Below are 15745 nucleotides of genomic sequence, written 5' to 3'. Positions count from 1 at the left end.
ACAAGCCAATCTAAAACCTTCAGAAGGTAAAATGTGTATGAAGCAACATGTGGGGAGAAGACATTTTAATCTAGGCAGGAAAGTAGAAGTCTTTGGTCAACATGGAGACGATACAGGGGATCTGCTTCTTGCCACTATATCCAGGGAGGTTGGAGGAAGACTCAAAGTGTGTCGCGACCTTGCGGTTGACTCTGGTCATGATCTGCATCAGCTCCAGCTCTCCACTGTATCGCTGCAACATGTCACACAACGCCTGCATGAACCATGAGCCATTGGATGTGTTTCTCCAGGAGTAGTATCCTGCAAGACAAAACACGGGGTGAACACTCACACACTGGAAGGTGGGTTACATTATCATATTTAACACCAGGATTGTTCAGTCATCAAATATAAGAAAAACTGAAAAAGCATTTCTGTTACCTGGAGCAGTTGAATAAGCATACAGGAAGTCTGCCTCCACAGGAATCCTCTCCGATGTTGGCTCTGCTACACTGTCAGTCTCAATCATGGCTCCACCATCCAGCTCAGAGCCACGGCACGCCTGAAAAGACAGAGAGTCAACTGTGACCCTAGAGACCCGTCATGTGGTTCAAGAGCTACATCACAACCAGTCGTGGTCGTTCTCTTGACCCCAACAAGTTCATTCTTGGTCGATTGTAAGTTTGTTTATGAGTCACATGTCTGCTTTGAGCCCGGAGTTTTGACTTTTGCACATAAATGACTCAACTTTTAGAGTTTACACTTTTGGTCTAAAATGGGGAAAATGCAACTGAAAATCCTTCTAATCATGTTAGAAACTTTAGACAAAACAATAAGCGCTTTTTATGTTTAGCCTTAGGCAGCATTTTGGACACAAGCCCCTTTATGAGAACTTCCCCCCTAGCTCGGGATCTTTTGAAGAGCGATGTGCATTTGGACCAAAGAAACAGGGTCTAAATTTAGTTCTGGGGTCAAAGATCTAGCCCTATAAAAGACTCTGTTAGGTATGTAGTACTTTCTACATGTCTAGAAACTTTGGAGGCCTGGACTGCACTTTTGCCACAGGAACCATTGAGGAGAACCCCTAAAACTCAAAGTTCAAGATGTTCAGGATGTAAACTGGGATACTGAATTGAAGTTGTTGATAGTCCTCTGACAGGAAACTTCATTTCATATGATTGAATTATGATAACTTTCCTTTGCTCAAATTGGCCTTTTATAACGTTCACTTTGTATCTTCACAGAGTACGCAGGTTTATGAAGATGGTTGTTTCAGATTCTGTCCACTAGAGGGCGATCCAACACACCATTCAAGGCTTCAGGTAGCGTCAGGTAACAGCTTTACTGTGAAGCTCTAGATCATGTGAAGAGATCCATCAGATCTTCTGACTGTTTAACATAGCTGTTTAATATGAACAGAGAGGGGCTCTGTGAGTCAGAGAAACAAAACAACAAAACAGCTTTTGTTTGCTAAAAAGTTCTTATCCTTCTACTTCTCAAAAAAAAAAAAAAAAAAAAAACTTTTTTTGCCTGCTATTTTTATCTCTCTTTTCACCATAATTGTCAGGAGAGACATTTTACATGAAACAATAAAATGTAGTAACCATAAAGTGTCTCAATAAAACAGCACATATGACAGAGGAGCAGCTCATCAAACACACAACATGAAATATTGGTAAGTCTACCAGCACCCTCTGCATAACTTAAGAGGAGTCTTTAGTGATTCAGCAGCATTTCTCTGACATGTTAAAGCAGTGTCTGAATGAAGGTACTAAGTCAATACATACTGTAAGATGCCATTGTGCTAATATAACATTGTTAAAGGAGTAATATGGTGGACCAGAGAAGGTAGGCGCTTTGATGGCCCCGCCCACACGGCCATTTTGGACTCCTCTCAGTTTGTCAGATATGAGAGCAGCTATCAGGTCAACAGGTGTTGCAGCGATGGAAGCGGGCAGTGGAACTGCTTCAGATACAAGTGATTGTACCCGAGCTAAAAAGACTCTGCATGTTTCTAATAAGCTCCAGCAGCAGAAACCTGCTCAAACTAGGATCAATGTTGGAGATGCTTTTGAAACACGGAGAGAGGTTGGAACGCAGAAAGCTTTACAGACTGATACGGAGCTGGCTAAACACTGAAGCTACAGCATCCCGGGTTCTTTAACTCTGGAAGGGAGGAGGGGGGAAACAGCTCTCTCCAATGTTTTGAATTTTGACCGCAGTACCAACTTTGAACACCAGGTGTCAGAGTTACATATTGCTACTTCAAAGCTTTCTAACCTGCCAGGAATTAAATTCCGTTTGATTTATATCAAAACAAAAAATACTTTAATTTTAAGCTGTGGTTGCTTAAAAAAAAAAGTGCTGTTAAAAATATCCATTTAAAATGCCTGAAGAAGATCTGTGACATCAAAGCTTTAATCCTTTTGACATTAAAGTAGCAGGAGCTTTTAATTCAGAGTGCAGATCCCTTTTTGATTCTTGCCATCACTCTGATTTCTGATCCAGCACCTGTGAAAGTTTTTTTTGGTTATGCTATGGTTGTTTTTTGGCTATGGTTATACTCTACACCTTGATTTGTAGTAAAAAATATCAGCCAATAGAATTCCAGATATTTTCCAAATTTAAATTCTAAACTCTGAACAGGCTGTGAAAAACGCTGCGAATGATAAAAGTGATGGCACGAGGTGAACAGGTTTATTTTAATCACCACACGTGCACTGTGTGAACATTTGACCAACCTGGATGAAGAAGAGTTTTGGTTTCCCCACCAGACTCTGGCAGCGATGTCCTTTAAAGTAGTTTGTGAAGCTTTCCAACTTTTCAAAGCCATCGGTGCCGTAAAGTCCCCCTTCTTCTCCATGACTTAGCAACACACATACAAAAGATGCACTCTTGCTGTGGTCCTGCTGGGACACTAAAAACAAAACAAAAACCAATCACTTCTCACTTTCCCACTTCAACTGTTAGGTAAGTCTGCAAAGAAGAGACTGCAGATAGTTAGACAGAATGACTTCTTAACAGTTCCCAAAACTCAGTGAAATCTATCAGGAGTAGTAGTAGTAGTGATAACAGAGAACATATGTGCAGAGAAACAGACGTAACTTTTAATGAATATAAAGTTACATTACCACTCTTCATCAGTTCTCTCATCTGCGCCACGGTCTGATCGTTGAAAAACTTGATCTTGTAACCCAGACTAGAGAAGATTTTTACAGCAGTGGCACCATCCACATCCGTTCCATTACGAGTACTCATATCTACATAGACAGACAACAGAGAGGGAATCAATATATAGAGTCAATGTAGCCCGTAAAGAGGATGCTATGTGTCTATGTCAGAGCGGTAGTTTTACTGCATCTTGCAAGTCAAACCTCAGCTGAATTATTGAGGTTTCCCCTAGAACCCAAAATAAACTCACTGAAGGTTAAAGGATGCTTAAATGATGGTGTCATGATGCAGACTTTTAAGAAAAAGAAGGTGGGTCTGTGGGATGAAAGTGTGACATCTATTCAAGGAGTTAAGGTGACCATTTGAAGCCTCAGAAATTTGATGACTGCTGATTGGCTCAGGACACAGCCCTGCCTTCTGATTCTGGGGCATCGGTTGACTGGTGGTTAGTGTGTGCGCCACACACTAACCACGTTTTCACAATGACTCTTCAGGAATAAGCATTTTCACCCTCTGTGCATTTTAACATATTTGCATTGTTTTGTTTCTTCAAAGGTTTATTTGTGTGCCTTTTCCTAACTCAGAGGATAGAGTGAGTGATCAGAGAGAGAGAGAGGGGAATGACCTGGAGAGGAGCCACAGGTTGGATCTCGTGTACATGGGGCACGAGTACTCAGCACTATGCTGCTACCAGCACCCTCTGAATTTTGAATTTTAATGTCATTGCATCTTGTAAATCACTTGTTTGGCTCAAACACCAGGATTATGATCCGCCACGTTTGTTTTTAAAACTTTGCACAGCTATCATTGGAGCGTCATTCTAACAGATGCATAAAGAACAAGTACGGGCTGCACATTTCTTTTGTGATGGTCGAAAAAGCCGAGGTGTTATTACCATTATTAACAATGACTCCGCTCTTGTTGGTATCCAAGAGAGCGAGCACAATAAACATGAATACAATCCCTATTGTCATTATATTTACAGCAGGCCGGTGTGTGCATCCAGCCAGGATGTGCTATTTATTGAATGGTTGTGTTTACGTGTGCGAGGGTGGAAGTTCTTGTTGTTGATGATCAGACAGGTTCCCATGCAGGGGTAGTCCATCTTGTAGCGGAAAGGGTCGGCGGTTGCTGCTTTTGTGCTGCTGTCGACCAGAACAGAGTCGGTTTCCTCTGAAGTCTTTGCTCTTCCTGCCTCCTCTGGTTCCACTCTGAAGAAACAACAAGTTGAAAAAGTTCAGTGATGTCTTAACTTAAACTTAACTTGCTTAAGAAACAGTGAATGAGTCGAAATGAGGTTTAACTGCTACTTTTTGGAACATACTGTACATATGAACTATGAAATCGATTCCTGATTTACAAAGAGTCATCAATGCCTTCATATCCTTCAGACTCCACTCCTGCACTTCACTATATTTGGGTATTAACCAGGTCTATATACACTTGTCTTGTTCAAAATGCAGCAGACAGACTTTTTTGCAGAAACCAAAGGGATCACATTACACCATTATTAGTATCCTTGCACTGGCTCCCCGTTCTGTATTGAACCCCATACAAAGTGAACTTGTTTGTATTTCACCTCCAACCATCCCACGAGCGAATCAAAAAGCTTTCAGAGATAGGGACTTTTCATCATGGTGTTTCTCTTTGTTAACTATCATTGAATCGAAATGAAAGATAAATGCACTATTTATTTTTCTGTCATTGAAACACATGAACTTGTGGGGGAAAACGATCTTTACCCTCCTTTTATTAAGCTTTTATTACCCTCCTGCTAACTGCAGCCTGTTGTGTGTAACACTGAGCTCCTGGATTAGCACGTTCCTTTAAAGATTCAGACACCGTCATAATCACCATAGTTTTTACCTGGCTTGGTGAATCACAATGCTTATACTAACGTAACTTCTTTGCATTTTCTCCTCTCAGTGTTTTGCATACTGGGGCAGAAACGCCGTATATTACATATTCATTAAAGCAAACGTACTAAATAGCCAACACCTTTTGTTTTGATTAAGTTTTTTTTATCTCATGTGTGCTGCTATGGATTGTATTTTATTGTACAGCACTTTGGTCAGCTGTGGTTTAACAAATAAAGTTGGATTGGATTGCTCATATGAAAGACACAATCCTCACTGCACGCTGTTACTACATCAGACAGCACATTTTTTTGCTGGTGGTATCAAGTTTGCACACGTTTTAAGGCACGCAAACATTGAGTAAATCAGGTCCTGAGACAGTGAACAACCTGCTGTTACATATAAGACCAACAGATTCTCTGGAACTGCTTAAAAATACCTGGAGACTCACTTTTATTCGCCCGTCTCTTGCAGTTGACTCCTGACTTGAGTGGCATCTTCATTGTTTGATGAAAGCTTTAGTGTCTTTGTGTATTTTTGGATGTCTGTTGCTGCGTGCATGTTGGCTGAGAAAGTGTCTTGTATGTACACATTTTCCCTTCAGATATTCTTTTGTGCTGAACGTTAAACACTTTGGTACACTCCCTGTTTGTTTTGATGCTCTTTAAATAGACTTCACCATGACTGTCTGATGTAAAGTTTGTCCTTTTAACAAATAAAAGCAGCAGCACGACTACTTTCTTCAAACATCTCAAACACAGACATGCAGCAGGGTTAGGAAGGTGTGAGGCGCTGCAACTAGACGTAACGTGCACCTGCTAAAGAGAGCAGCTAACATTAGAATCAATTAAAACCGTTCATCAGAGGGGCATATGTTTTTTTTTTCTTATTTATCTTTATTCCTTTAACAGGGCCACATTATGTAAAGGAGCGCTCACTGTGTGCAGCCTCCCACAGGATCCTGTGTGTTCAGCACGTTTATAGTGTAAACTATTTATTTTCTCCCCTCAAAGGAGAGTCTGCTTCATAGAAATAACACTTACAAATGCTTCATGGCCTTCACTTTAGCAAACTGGAGAGTAAACGAAAAGGAGAACTGTGATTTCATAAATTCAGCGCCTTTATCTCTAGCCAGCCGAGCTTTGAGCTCAGGTCTAATCAGCCAATCAGGTGACAACACCAGAGCAGCTCTTATCTGTCTGAAGATTTATGGACCTGTTTTTCATGTAGAGAGCGTGTAGGTGTATGTCGATCGTGTGTGCAGTCAGAGACTCGTCATTGTGTGCGTACCTCTTTGAAAAAATCCTCAAGGCGTCCACAGTGTCTCCACCACCCTGCACGCCACCGTCGCCACGAGGCTCGGCCATGTTTCTACAGATATTGATGGAAAAAAAAAGAAGAAGCATAAAAACATGCTCATTCATTTACATATGTATTTGTTCTCTTCTTCCCAGGTGTTCATAACCTTCAGAGGTCACACATTGAGCAAACTACACTTCACCATGTTTCTCTAACCCTGACATGTGTCTCTAGTCTGTCTACAAACTCCCGAAATCATGACAAAAGTCCGTCCTCTCCGTCTACTGCCTGCTCCACTTTTCAGAAAATGTGTGCTCAAACAGGCTGTTTGGAGATTTTTTCTTCATGACATCACAAAGGGCAGTAGCCCCTCCCCAGGTGTAAGAAAGCCAGAGTGATCCAAGCCCTTCCAGGAAGGGGACGTGGTCAGAGACAGCTCATTTACATATTTAAAGCTACAGACACAGAAACAGCCCGTTCTGAGCAGGGCTGAAATAGAGAAGTTTATAGACATGATCAAATACAGGATCAGAGTGGATTTACAACGACACACTTCACTTCACTTTTATGGAGCTCTGAGACTCAACTGGTTGATGAGGATGATATGTGACCTTTTTAGCATGAGTAAGATTGACTTTTGATGAAAAATAAAAGGTCTCAATCACTGAAACTCTTGATAATTTAAAGAATAATTTTTAAAGCATCAGTGTTAACTGGGATCACTCACACTCTGCCGTGCTTTTTGCCTTTAAAATGGTCGAACACTTCTATACGTTTATCTTTGGACTTCTGGTATCTTGGGCATAAATCTGACTGTCGACACAGATCATTTCCATGACACTGAGAGAGTTATTCCAAGGAAAGCTTTTTGACAGTCGGGTATGTGGCTAATCGTGGAAACCAGTCATTCTTTTGTGTAGTGAGCATCTGATAAACATTCAATTTAACGTCACTGCGGTATCATCGTAAAGGAACTCAAGAAGATACCAGTTTGAGGAAGGATGGTTTATACGCATAATTTGCAAACTTCACACTTTAAGAAGCTTAAATATAAGTACTTTGAATAAAGATGCTTCATGAAATTGGTTAACACCCTTTATTACATTAAACATTTCTGAAGGCAAAAAGATAAAGTAAATATCACAGGAAAGGTAAAAAGGGAGCTGTGTTACCTTGTGTTTCTGACTTGACTGTCCTCTTGTTCAAAGCTTACGTAACAAAAACAAGAATAAAACTAAAACCTTCATTTCAAATAGAAAAGTCCGAGGCAGTTAGCTCTGTTTCTGAATATGGTGTCCATCAGGGAGATATCTGCCTTTAAGTTCAGGTGGAGATCAGGGCTGTAATGATTCACTAAACTCACAATACGATTCTCTCATGATATATTTTACAAAATGAGACACATGATGAGTGAAACAGATTCCTTTAGGATCTGCTAACCAGCTGGTCAGTCTGGTTTGGATTTCATGTTTTCTTCTCTCAACAAGGGGAGGTGATTGGAGCTTCTCGTTGTGCTGTTGATTAAATGCTGCATCATGTTGGTTGTGCTGTTTCAGTCTTTTTGCAATATTTGTGCACGTGTTCTGTCTCATCATTTATCTTCTCACCTCTTTCATTTCCTCTCTTAGAGAAGCCAAACTGCTTCCACACCTCTGACTTATAAGACGGTGGTGTGTCCTCAATTTCAAAGTCTAGCTCTTCAGTTGTTGCTCTTCACCATATTATTAGATAAAAATCTGTAATTTGGTGAACTGGCCCTTTAACTGCATAAAATAATTATCATAAACAAACTAGTTGGTTGATCTTCCTCTTGTTACTCCACCTGCATAAATTAAACTATGACTCATATAGTGACACTCGGGGATTTTTGTACAGTTGTTTCTGATCCGACACAGGATGTTTATTTAGTCAGCATTTATTCACTGCAATTATCTTTGAGTTTAAAACCTGCACACGGCGATGTTTTCCCCACTATCTGTGGTTAGGAGCCAAATTAATCATATAATGCATTATGTATATTGATTCAATACATGTCCAGAGTTTCTATTGGTTCCAGTATCAGTGTTGAAGAGCTTAAAACGTCCATCAGAGTGACGTCATGGGCAGTTAGTACGTGGCTCATAGTGAAACTCCTCTGAAGTAACAGGAAATTATTCAACACCTACCATAGGGTCAGTGAGCTTGTAGATATCAGTCTCTGTTTAAAGCTGTGCAATCACAAATATCCAACCTGTTATATGTCTTTAAAATATACCCAAATACTCGAATTCAATCTAGATATATGAATTAAATCTAGATATATGAATTAAATCTAGAGGATTCACTCAAAGCTTCTTGTCATTATCCAAACTAAAAGTGCTAAGAACACATTTAAAACACTCTGTCAGAAGATGTTACCTGGATAAAACACCTGAGTAGGAAATAGAAGTTTCCTCTCACCTGTAGTCTGACCTAAACCTGGAAACTCGTTAACCAGGTGTCACCTGAAGCAGGTTAATACTAAAGGAAACTTCTGTCATTAATTCACAACACTCAAGGGACAAATGAATGCTTCTCCAAACCCTCACAATACAAATAAACTTCCGGATAAACATACCTGTTCTTTTACAGGTGTTGTTGGCAGGTCAAACTTTCGGTATCAGCTCCCCTTCCGTCTTTTAGTTCTTCTCAACTTTACAAGGCATAACGACTATTTGGTCCAAGTACAGTCAGACACCTCTCAGCCAATCAGGACCGCTGCTTCCTGGTGGGCGGGACGTCACGCTCAACTTTCATTTCATTGGCTTAGGAAAGTGGGCAAAAAACAAGGTTACCTCAGCATGTCACTGCAGGCACGAGGAAACTTCATAAACAATTTAATAAGGCACAAACTGTAAGTGAGAATGGCTGAAGTTGGAGAGGATCCAAAGCACTCATATTAAACTCATGTTTCATTTTTGTTTTTATATGTAATGACTTGACGGACATGAGCTTGATTGGCTCTTTTCTAGTCTGTCTTGTCTATTCTGACGCTCAAAGCGCTTTTTTACACAGCGGATCATATGATTGCTTTCACACACTGCAGTCGAAGCAGCGGGAGTAACTTGATGTGTTCAGGTGCTGTCGGACACATCGGTAAAACGAGCTTCTGAGTTGTAAAATGTGTGAACACCTGCTCAAGTCAGAACAACTTGGAAAAGAATTATGTGTCTGACTTACATGGGGCACCTACTCACATGTGGACAAAATCTATTTAGTCAATTAATAATTCACGTACAGCTCTTTGTGCTCAAATATCACTTTTAACAGGAACAGTTCACTGATTGTCATCATAGCATTGTCACAACATTCAGACTTTCTGAACGGAAATCATGTGAACTGACTGAAGTCGAAAGAACAACTTTCCCACTCAGAAACTTGGAGCCCCCAAGCAGCACGTGTCTTGCCCAACGGCACGTTGGACATGTGGCCGCGGGAGCTGGGGATCGAGCCCCCTCTCTCTACCAATGAGCCACGGCTGCCCTTAAATAAAGAAAACATTTTTAAAAAAGCCAAAGAGGACTTAACATCAAGCTAATGCAGTTATGTATTTTTGGCATTCTTATTAAAAGAATAAAAACACAAAAATTCATTTTTTTTCTGTTTATTATACGCACATCATTTTGTTTATATATTGTAGCCTGGAAACACTTAAAAACTATTCAAACCACTTTCCACTGCTAGCAAAACACGGAACTCTGACCTCGACATCCTGATCACTGTGATGAGTTTTATGCTTCCTTTCTTTAAAGTTTAGAAGTTCTTTAAACATCTCAAATGTCACAGTTTGATGTTACACAATTGCTGATTTGCTCTCTTATTTCTAGAAACAGCAGACTTTGTGCAATGAACACGTTTAACTTTATGAGAGCGGGTGTATCATATTTTCGGAGTCCCATTTTTCCAATTGTTTTTTTTCCACTTGAAATGTTTATTTATTCTTTAAGTAGTTTGGTCTCCAACTGCAGAGCCGGCAGGCTGGACTCTCCGTACTGGACAAAAGGAGGAAAGGATGGAGGACATTTATTATCAAAACAATAATTAGACATCCAAAGTCTGTATATGAGTGTTGTGTGTGTGTGTGTGTGTGTGTGTGTGCGTGCTTACCGTCTCTCTCTCATTAGGGTGTTTCTGTCTGCAGGCCAGGTACAGTCTGTTGAGCTCTCGGAGGTCCTGCAGGAACGCTTGGCCTTGTCTCAGATCAGCTAATCGGAGTTTAAGCTCAGCTTTCTCCTTCTTCAGAAGGAACACCTGCCTCTCCGCCCTGAAACAGCACAGTGTGACGACTTGGGAGTAACCATGACGACACTACGTTTCATTCCTCAGTGGGGGGAGGTGTAATGGATTTTTTTGAAACTCTGAATACAGTACGTTACAGACGCTGGTAACCATGTGTTATTTGAAAGGGGAGGTGTACGATGAAAACAAAATGTGTGTTTGGGCTTCAGTACTGCTGCTCACCTCATCATCTCGTGTTTGGCATCCAACAGTCTCTGTGTCTTTTTACGGATCAAAGAACCCACCTGAAACACACACACAGACACACACAGAGGCTTTACCAGTGGCTCTTTGACTAAACAATGACATCAGCATGCTAAGATGCTTAAAATGAAAATGGTAGTGAGATGATGCTGCGCTGATTTTCTCTTCATCAAACTGTGTTGAACAGCAGCAGAGTTTGTGGAGTGTGAAAGCTCATATTTGCTTGTCTGATATTTCTGGGGCCGATTCACTGACATCCTCATCCTGTGTGCCCCATGAAGGCTTCACAGTTACTCCCAGTAACCTCAGGGAGAATGAAAGTGGTTCTCTGGCCTCTAAAGACATGATGAGTAACATCATTGTCTCACATAAAGCACAAACAGAACAGTGGGGTGGGTTTTCTTCACACAATAAGTGTGACGCCAAAACGCCAACGAACATAAAATCCTCTTCTGCTGTTTTCACATCTCGCTGGCTGTTCACACCGGGGGGCCGACAGGAGGAACTCAGGGTGAAGCCCGAGTGACAAATATGGTGTTCACACGTGCAGCTCCTCCTGATCAGGAGTTTTCTGCAGGTGTAAAAGTCCCGAGCTGAGAGATGTGTCTTAGGCTCTTCACGCGTGATGCAGCCATAAGAAACAACGATCAACATCATTCAGGTCAAACATTTAACAATGAACATTAAATAACATCCAGAAAAGAATTAAGAATAATAACATCAGGTTATTGAAATAGCAGTGTAAAAAGACAAAGTGTCCTGTCTTATTAGCCGCGACTTAAACGCTGTGTAATGTTTGAAAATAAAGCTGGTTGTCATGGTTACCTTGCTGTTTTCTCTTTTTAGAACTGCGAGCTCCTTGTTAGTAGAGATCTGAAAAGGAAAAAGAGCGGACATGTTTCCTTCTTAGTGATTCCTTCTGATGTTCACCTTCATCAGGGGTGTCTTGTGTGTTTTTGTACGTGTACGATCTCCTTCACCGTTAAACCGGTCGATACCACCACCCAGGAGTTACATTTTTTTTGTGTGGGTACTGGAGGAAATGTTTTTAAAATGGCAGAGGAGGAGAAGTCGACAGGCTGGGAGAAATACAGAAAAGTGCAGGAATCTCCTCAGACACTTAAAAAAATGTTTCTGAAACTCATTTATCGCTCCCGCTTAAAGATCAACTCTTATTCTTCTATTGCAAGATAATCATTCATACGAATCAAGACAGCTTCAAAGGTTAAAGCAGCAGTTTCCACTGCTTTCTGTATGCAGAACAAATACTAAGCCAGTTTAGAAATCCGTTTGCAGGAGACTCTTCATCTGGGAGCAGATTCTCCTCTGACTGCAGTTTAAAGGACACACTGCATCATGGATGTTTATTTAAGTAAACAAAACTATGTTTAAAACTCTAAACATCAACAGAAACTCCACAGAGTCATGATGACCTTCTCCATCAGCTGCTGTTTGACATTTGTTGAGAAGGAATCAATGGCTTGTTTCACGGCTTTAGACTCCACAGACTCTCTGAAAAAAAAAAAAAAAAAAACACAGAATGAAACATGTTTAATGACAAACACTGACTCAGACAATCATGAGACATGGGATATAAAGTTATCGTACCAGGCTGCAGTCAGGAAGGGACACAATGAGTGGTCTTTGTTTTTTTACCTGTACTGGTCACAGAAATGACTGAAGGAGTCCAGCACGACCTCCAGCTCTGTTCGTCTCTGACCGCTCGCTTTCCTCCTCTTCTTCTGCGTCTCTGTGTCCGCCTGCTCTGCAGACGCAGACGCAGACGCAGACGCAGACGCACTGCCTTCAGGAACACCATCTTGGTTTGATTGTGAACAGAGAAAAAAAAAACTAAGGTGTGTATTTTTAAAGTTAAAAAATGAAAGCAGCCCCTGAATCTCTGACATATCCAAACCTCAGCTGCACTGTGCAGAGCAAAGCTCATGTAGAGTATTTCTGGACTTCATTAGATCTGCACAGCGTCAGGAAAATATGCCATGTGTGAAAACATAGTTCAGTGTTGCAAAGACAATAACAACTGGGATAGATAAACAACAAGCTAAAAAGCATTAAAGTGTCTGCTGTTCTTCACACATTATGTGTTTCCAACATTAAAACATGTCCCAACAGATTGAGCTCCCGACACCCCCGACTCGCTGCCCCTCGACGTTCTCACTGTTAGCTTGTTGTACGGTGGGGAGATAATATCCATTCTTTAAATCCACATCTGTGACTGAAGCGTTGAGCTCTGACTCGAGGTTTGTGGCTCAGCGCGAGCCGTTTACTGACAAGCCTCTGAGTGTTGTGATTCGAATCATCAGCTCGTCTGTTCGACCACCTCCGTTACAAAAACACTAAACGTCACACTGTTTGCACGGGGAACGAGAGCAGCCAGTTGTGCATTAGGATATAAAGAGTTCATTAACTCCCCTTCCTTTCACTTTGTTCTGCTCCTGGAGTCGGGATGCTAACCTCTTGTGCTCTCGGCTCTTACCTGATGAAGACCGTCTGGACTCAGCAAAACTCGGTGAGGACTTCCTGGTTCGAGTTAAACTATAAACCCGTGTCTTCTTTGGACTTGGTTTCTAGGGGAATAAAAAAAATGAACACACGACTATGAAGCGGTAAAACCCATTTTGAGTCCTATTTCTGTTCGGTTAATTCATACCCAGCTGGTGTCCTCGTCCACCTCTTCATCAGAGGACAAGATGGCCTTACGTGCTCGGTGGGCGGCGCTCTTGTCAGACTCCATCTTGAAGGGAATAATGCAGAACCACATGGCGTCAGCATACGAGCAGCCTCTTCATGACGAGTCCAAATACTTTTTACACAAAGCTCGAGATATCATCGCTGACGTTCTCACCTGTGACTCAGGCGAATTCGATTCTCCACTTCCTGCTTTACGCTCGCCTTTCATCACCTGCTGGTTTTTCACCTCCCTCGCTGCAGAACTTCTCCTCTTCTGCTTCTTCTTGTCTTCCTCTCCGTTCTCTGCATCCCGCTCCATGTCCTTCCTCTTCACGGCAGCTCCACGCCGCGTCTCTGACGTCTTAGCCACGCCTCTCCTCCCGGAGACGTTCAAATCCTCCTCCACGGCCGTGCTGTGCAGAGGGTTACCTAGACAACACAAGAGTTCAGAGAAACGGAGACATCAAGCCCGGATGGAGAGAAGAGTGAGCTTTCTTTGTGAAAACTGGAACCCGAGTGCTCCATGCACGCCGCCTGCTCTCGTCTAACAGTGACAAAGAACTTTAATGATTTAGTGAACAGTAGTAATAACTCTTCCCTTCATTTAAAGACAGTTTAGGAGCGCTCGATCGAGTATGAGAAGTGGACATTGAGTGTCATGAAACTGCGTCCACCATATATCACGGCTGTGATGACGACGACTCACCAGAGTTTAGTCCCTGCAGTCCCTCCATGAAGCTGGCTCTCTCGATGACAGACAGGTTAGAAAAGTCCATGTGACCCTGAGCTGAAGCTTCCTGCTTTCAACAGAACACATCAAGCTGTTGGTTTTTAAAGGTACAGATATTAAAATCAAACACCCTGCTGCTGCTTCAACGAACACGTTTAAAATATATATTTTTTTTTAATCCATTTTGAAAAGACATTACTCAAACTCGTGTTCTTCAAATCCTACATTTAGATGTGAAATTGATGCTGCGAGCGTTTACCCACTCACTTGAATCTCATCTGTTTTCTGCACTTTGGCTCTTCTTCTCTTTTTGGCACTGTGGAAACAAAAGGGACAGGAATCAAACGACTCAGCCTCCACTCTCTGTTTGATGCTGACGTACGCATTGAATTGAATCATTTGTACGACGGATCCCGATGGCGACGATCCTGCATCGATGGTTGCATACTCACGTTGCTCGTAGACTTTCTGGCTGTGGCTGGATCGATATCATTTACTTATTTTGGTTTAAAAACGTTTATGTTGACATTCATTTCTAAAGCACTTTGTAAATAATCCTAAATTGAGCTCCGATGTATCTGCCTGCTCATCTTCATGTGCAGCAACATCGAAAACTGAGGCAGCCTGGTGATACTGAATCAAATGGTTGATAATCGTAAGACTGCTGAAGACAACAGTGTGCATGTGATACAGATGCTGTGAAATCATCAGTAATCGTCCTTAACAATCGTGATTATGATCTTTGCCATCGAGCAGCTCCAGACCTCAACCCAAACCTCCTTACTCCATCAGAGGAACTATCCCCCAGGTCTAAGGTCTTTTTGAAGCACTATGTGCGTTTCAGGGCAGATATGGGGTTCTGGGGTAGAACATCGACCCCTATTAAAGACCCTGCGAGGGGTCATGTACTCTCTAAAGGTCCAGGGACTTTTGAGAGCAGGACCCTGCAGAGATGAATGTTTCTGATTGGTCAGTCACAGCAGGTTTAACCCACTGTTCAGGGAGGTTCACATCAGTACTCAGGAGAGAAGGAATCTCAATAACATGGTGAAGATAAAACACACACACACACACACACACACACACACACACACACAGCCAGCAGCTCAGACTTAACATCACGATGTGTGTGTGTGTGTGTGTGTTTGACATTACTGGGCTGTAAATAATAAAACTGCTTTATCTCTCACCTCATTGTGAAGCTTGTTCGTAAACACACTGACGCAGCTTCCCGCAAAATGCTTCAAGTTTCGGACTGTACCATGTTAGACACACGCGGGGGTGTCGGGTGGTACTATTACGTTACAACGTAGAAGTTAAAAACTAAAAATGAGTTATTTTCTGTAAGTACACAAAAAAATTCAGGACTTATGTTGAAACTGATATATTGGCATGATAGTTCGGTTAGAAGAAAAAAATCTGCTGAAAATGTTGTAAAAGTGTCAACCCCGATTTAAAATACTTCTATTCTGTCCCTACGGCAAGCGGAAGGGTTCATTATCCTCCCCGATTTAAAATACTT

The 15745-nt window shown here is 41.6% G+C and overlaps 2 protein-coding genes across 4 annotated transcripts; both read right to left on the bottom strand.

The window, feature by feature from the left end:
- On the bottom strand, nucleotides 1-8998 carry LOC306829329 (caspase-3-like). 3 transcript variants are annotated; one of them, XM_079352332.1, is made up of 7 exons: nucleotides 8902-8998; nucleotides 6297-6377; nucleotides 4192-4361; nucleotides 3111-3239; nucleotides 2721-2896; nucleotides 421-541; nucleotides 1-300 (listed from the first exon to the last, which is right to left on the bottom strand). In XM_079352332.1, the coding sequence occupies exons 2-7, from the start codon at nucleotides 6371-6373 to the stop codon at nucleotides 71-73; spliced, it is 903 nt and encodes a 300-aa protein (XP_079208458.1). In that variant the 5' UTR covers nucleotides 6374-6377; nucleotides 8902-8998; the 3' UTR covers nucleotides 1-70. The 3 variants fall into 3 exon arrangements, with proteins under 3 accessions (XP_079208458.1, XP_079208459.1, XP_079208460.1); XM_079352333.1 differs by lacking the exon at nucleotides 8902-8998 and adding an exon at nucleotides 8745-8837; XM_079352334.1 differs by lacking the exon at nucleotides 8902-8998 and adding an exon at nucleotides 8703-8722.
- Nucleotides 8999-10186: 1188 nt separating this feature from the next.
- On the bottom strand, nucleotides 10187-15421 carry cenpu (centromere protein U). The gene is made up of 12 exons (XM_079352493.1): nucleotides 15414-15421; nucleotides 14491-14539; nucleotides 14200-14293; nucleotides 13669-13922; nucleotides 13474-13557; nucleotides 13278-13390; nucleotides 12462-12605; nucleotides 12239-12317; nucleotides 11631-11678; nucleotides 10785-10846; nucleotides 10431-10587; nucleotides 10187-10315 (listed from the first exon to the last, which is right to left on the bottom strand). The coding sequence occupies exons 1-12, from the start codon at nucleotides 15416-15418 to the stop codon at nucleotides 10259-10261; spliced, it is 1146 nt and encodes a 381-aa protein (XP_079208619.1). The 5' UTR covers nucleotides 15419-15421; the 3' UTR covers nucleotides 10187-10258.
- Between the last annotated feature and the right edge of the window lie 324 nt (nucleotides 15422-15745).

The sequence above is a fragment of the Symphodus melops genome, assembly GCF_947650265.1.
Source record: "Symphodus melops genome assembly, chromosome: 9".
Classification (NCBI taxonomy): Eukaryota; Metazoa; Chordata; class Actinopteri; order Labriformes; family Labridae; genus Symphodus; species Symphodus melops.
Note: the sequence above shows the minus strand (reverse complement) of the source record. Positions and strands in the feature narration are given on the sequence as shown.

Coding starts and splice junctions, on each gene's coding strand:
- cenpu (XM_079352493.1), bottom strand. Junction 12,318..12,461: donor CATTTCTGTGACCAGTACAG/GTAAAAAAACAA, acceptor TTTTTTTTTCAG/AGAGTCTGTGGAGTCTAAAG. Junction 11,679..12,238: donor AACAGCAGCTGATGGAGAAG/GTCATCATGACT, acceptor TTTCCTTTTCAG/ATCTCTACTAACAAGGAGCT.
- LOC306829329 (XM_079352332.1), bottom strand. CDS start 6,373: ATGGCCGAGCCTCGTGGCGACGGTGGCGTGCAGGGTGGTGGAGACACT. Junction 4,362..6,296: donor TTGAGGATTTTTTCAAAGAG/GTACGCACACAA, acceptor TTGTTTCTTCAG/AGTGGAACCAGAGGAGGCAG. Junction 301..420: donor TGCTTATTCAACTGCTCCAG/GTAACAGAAATG, acceptor TTTGTCTTGCAG/GATACTACTCCTGGAGAAAC.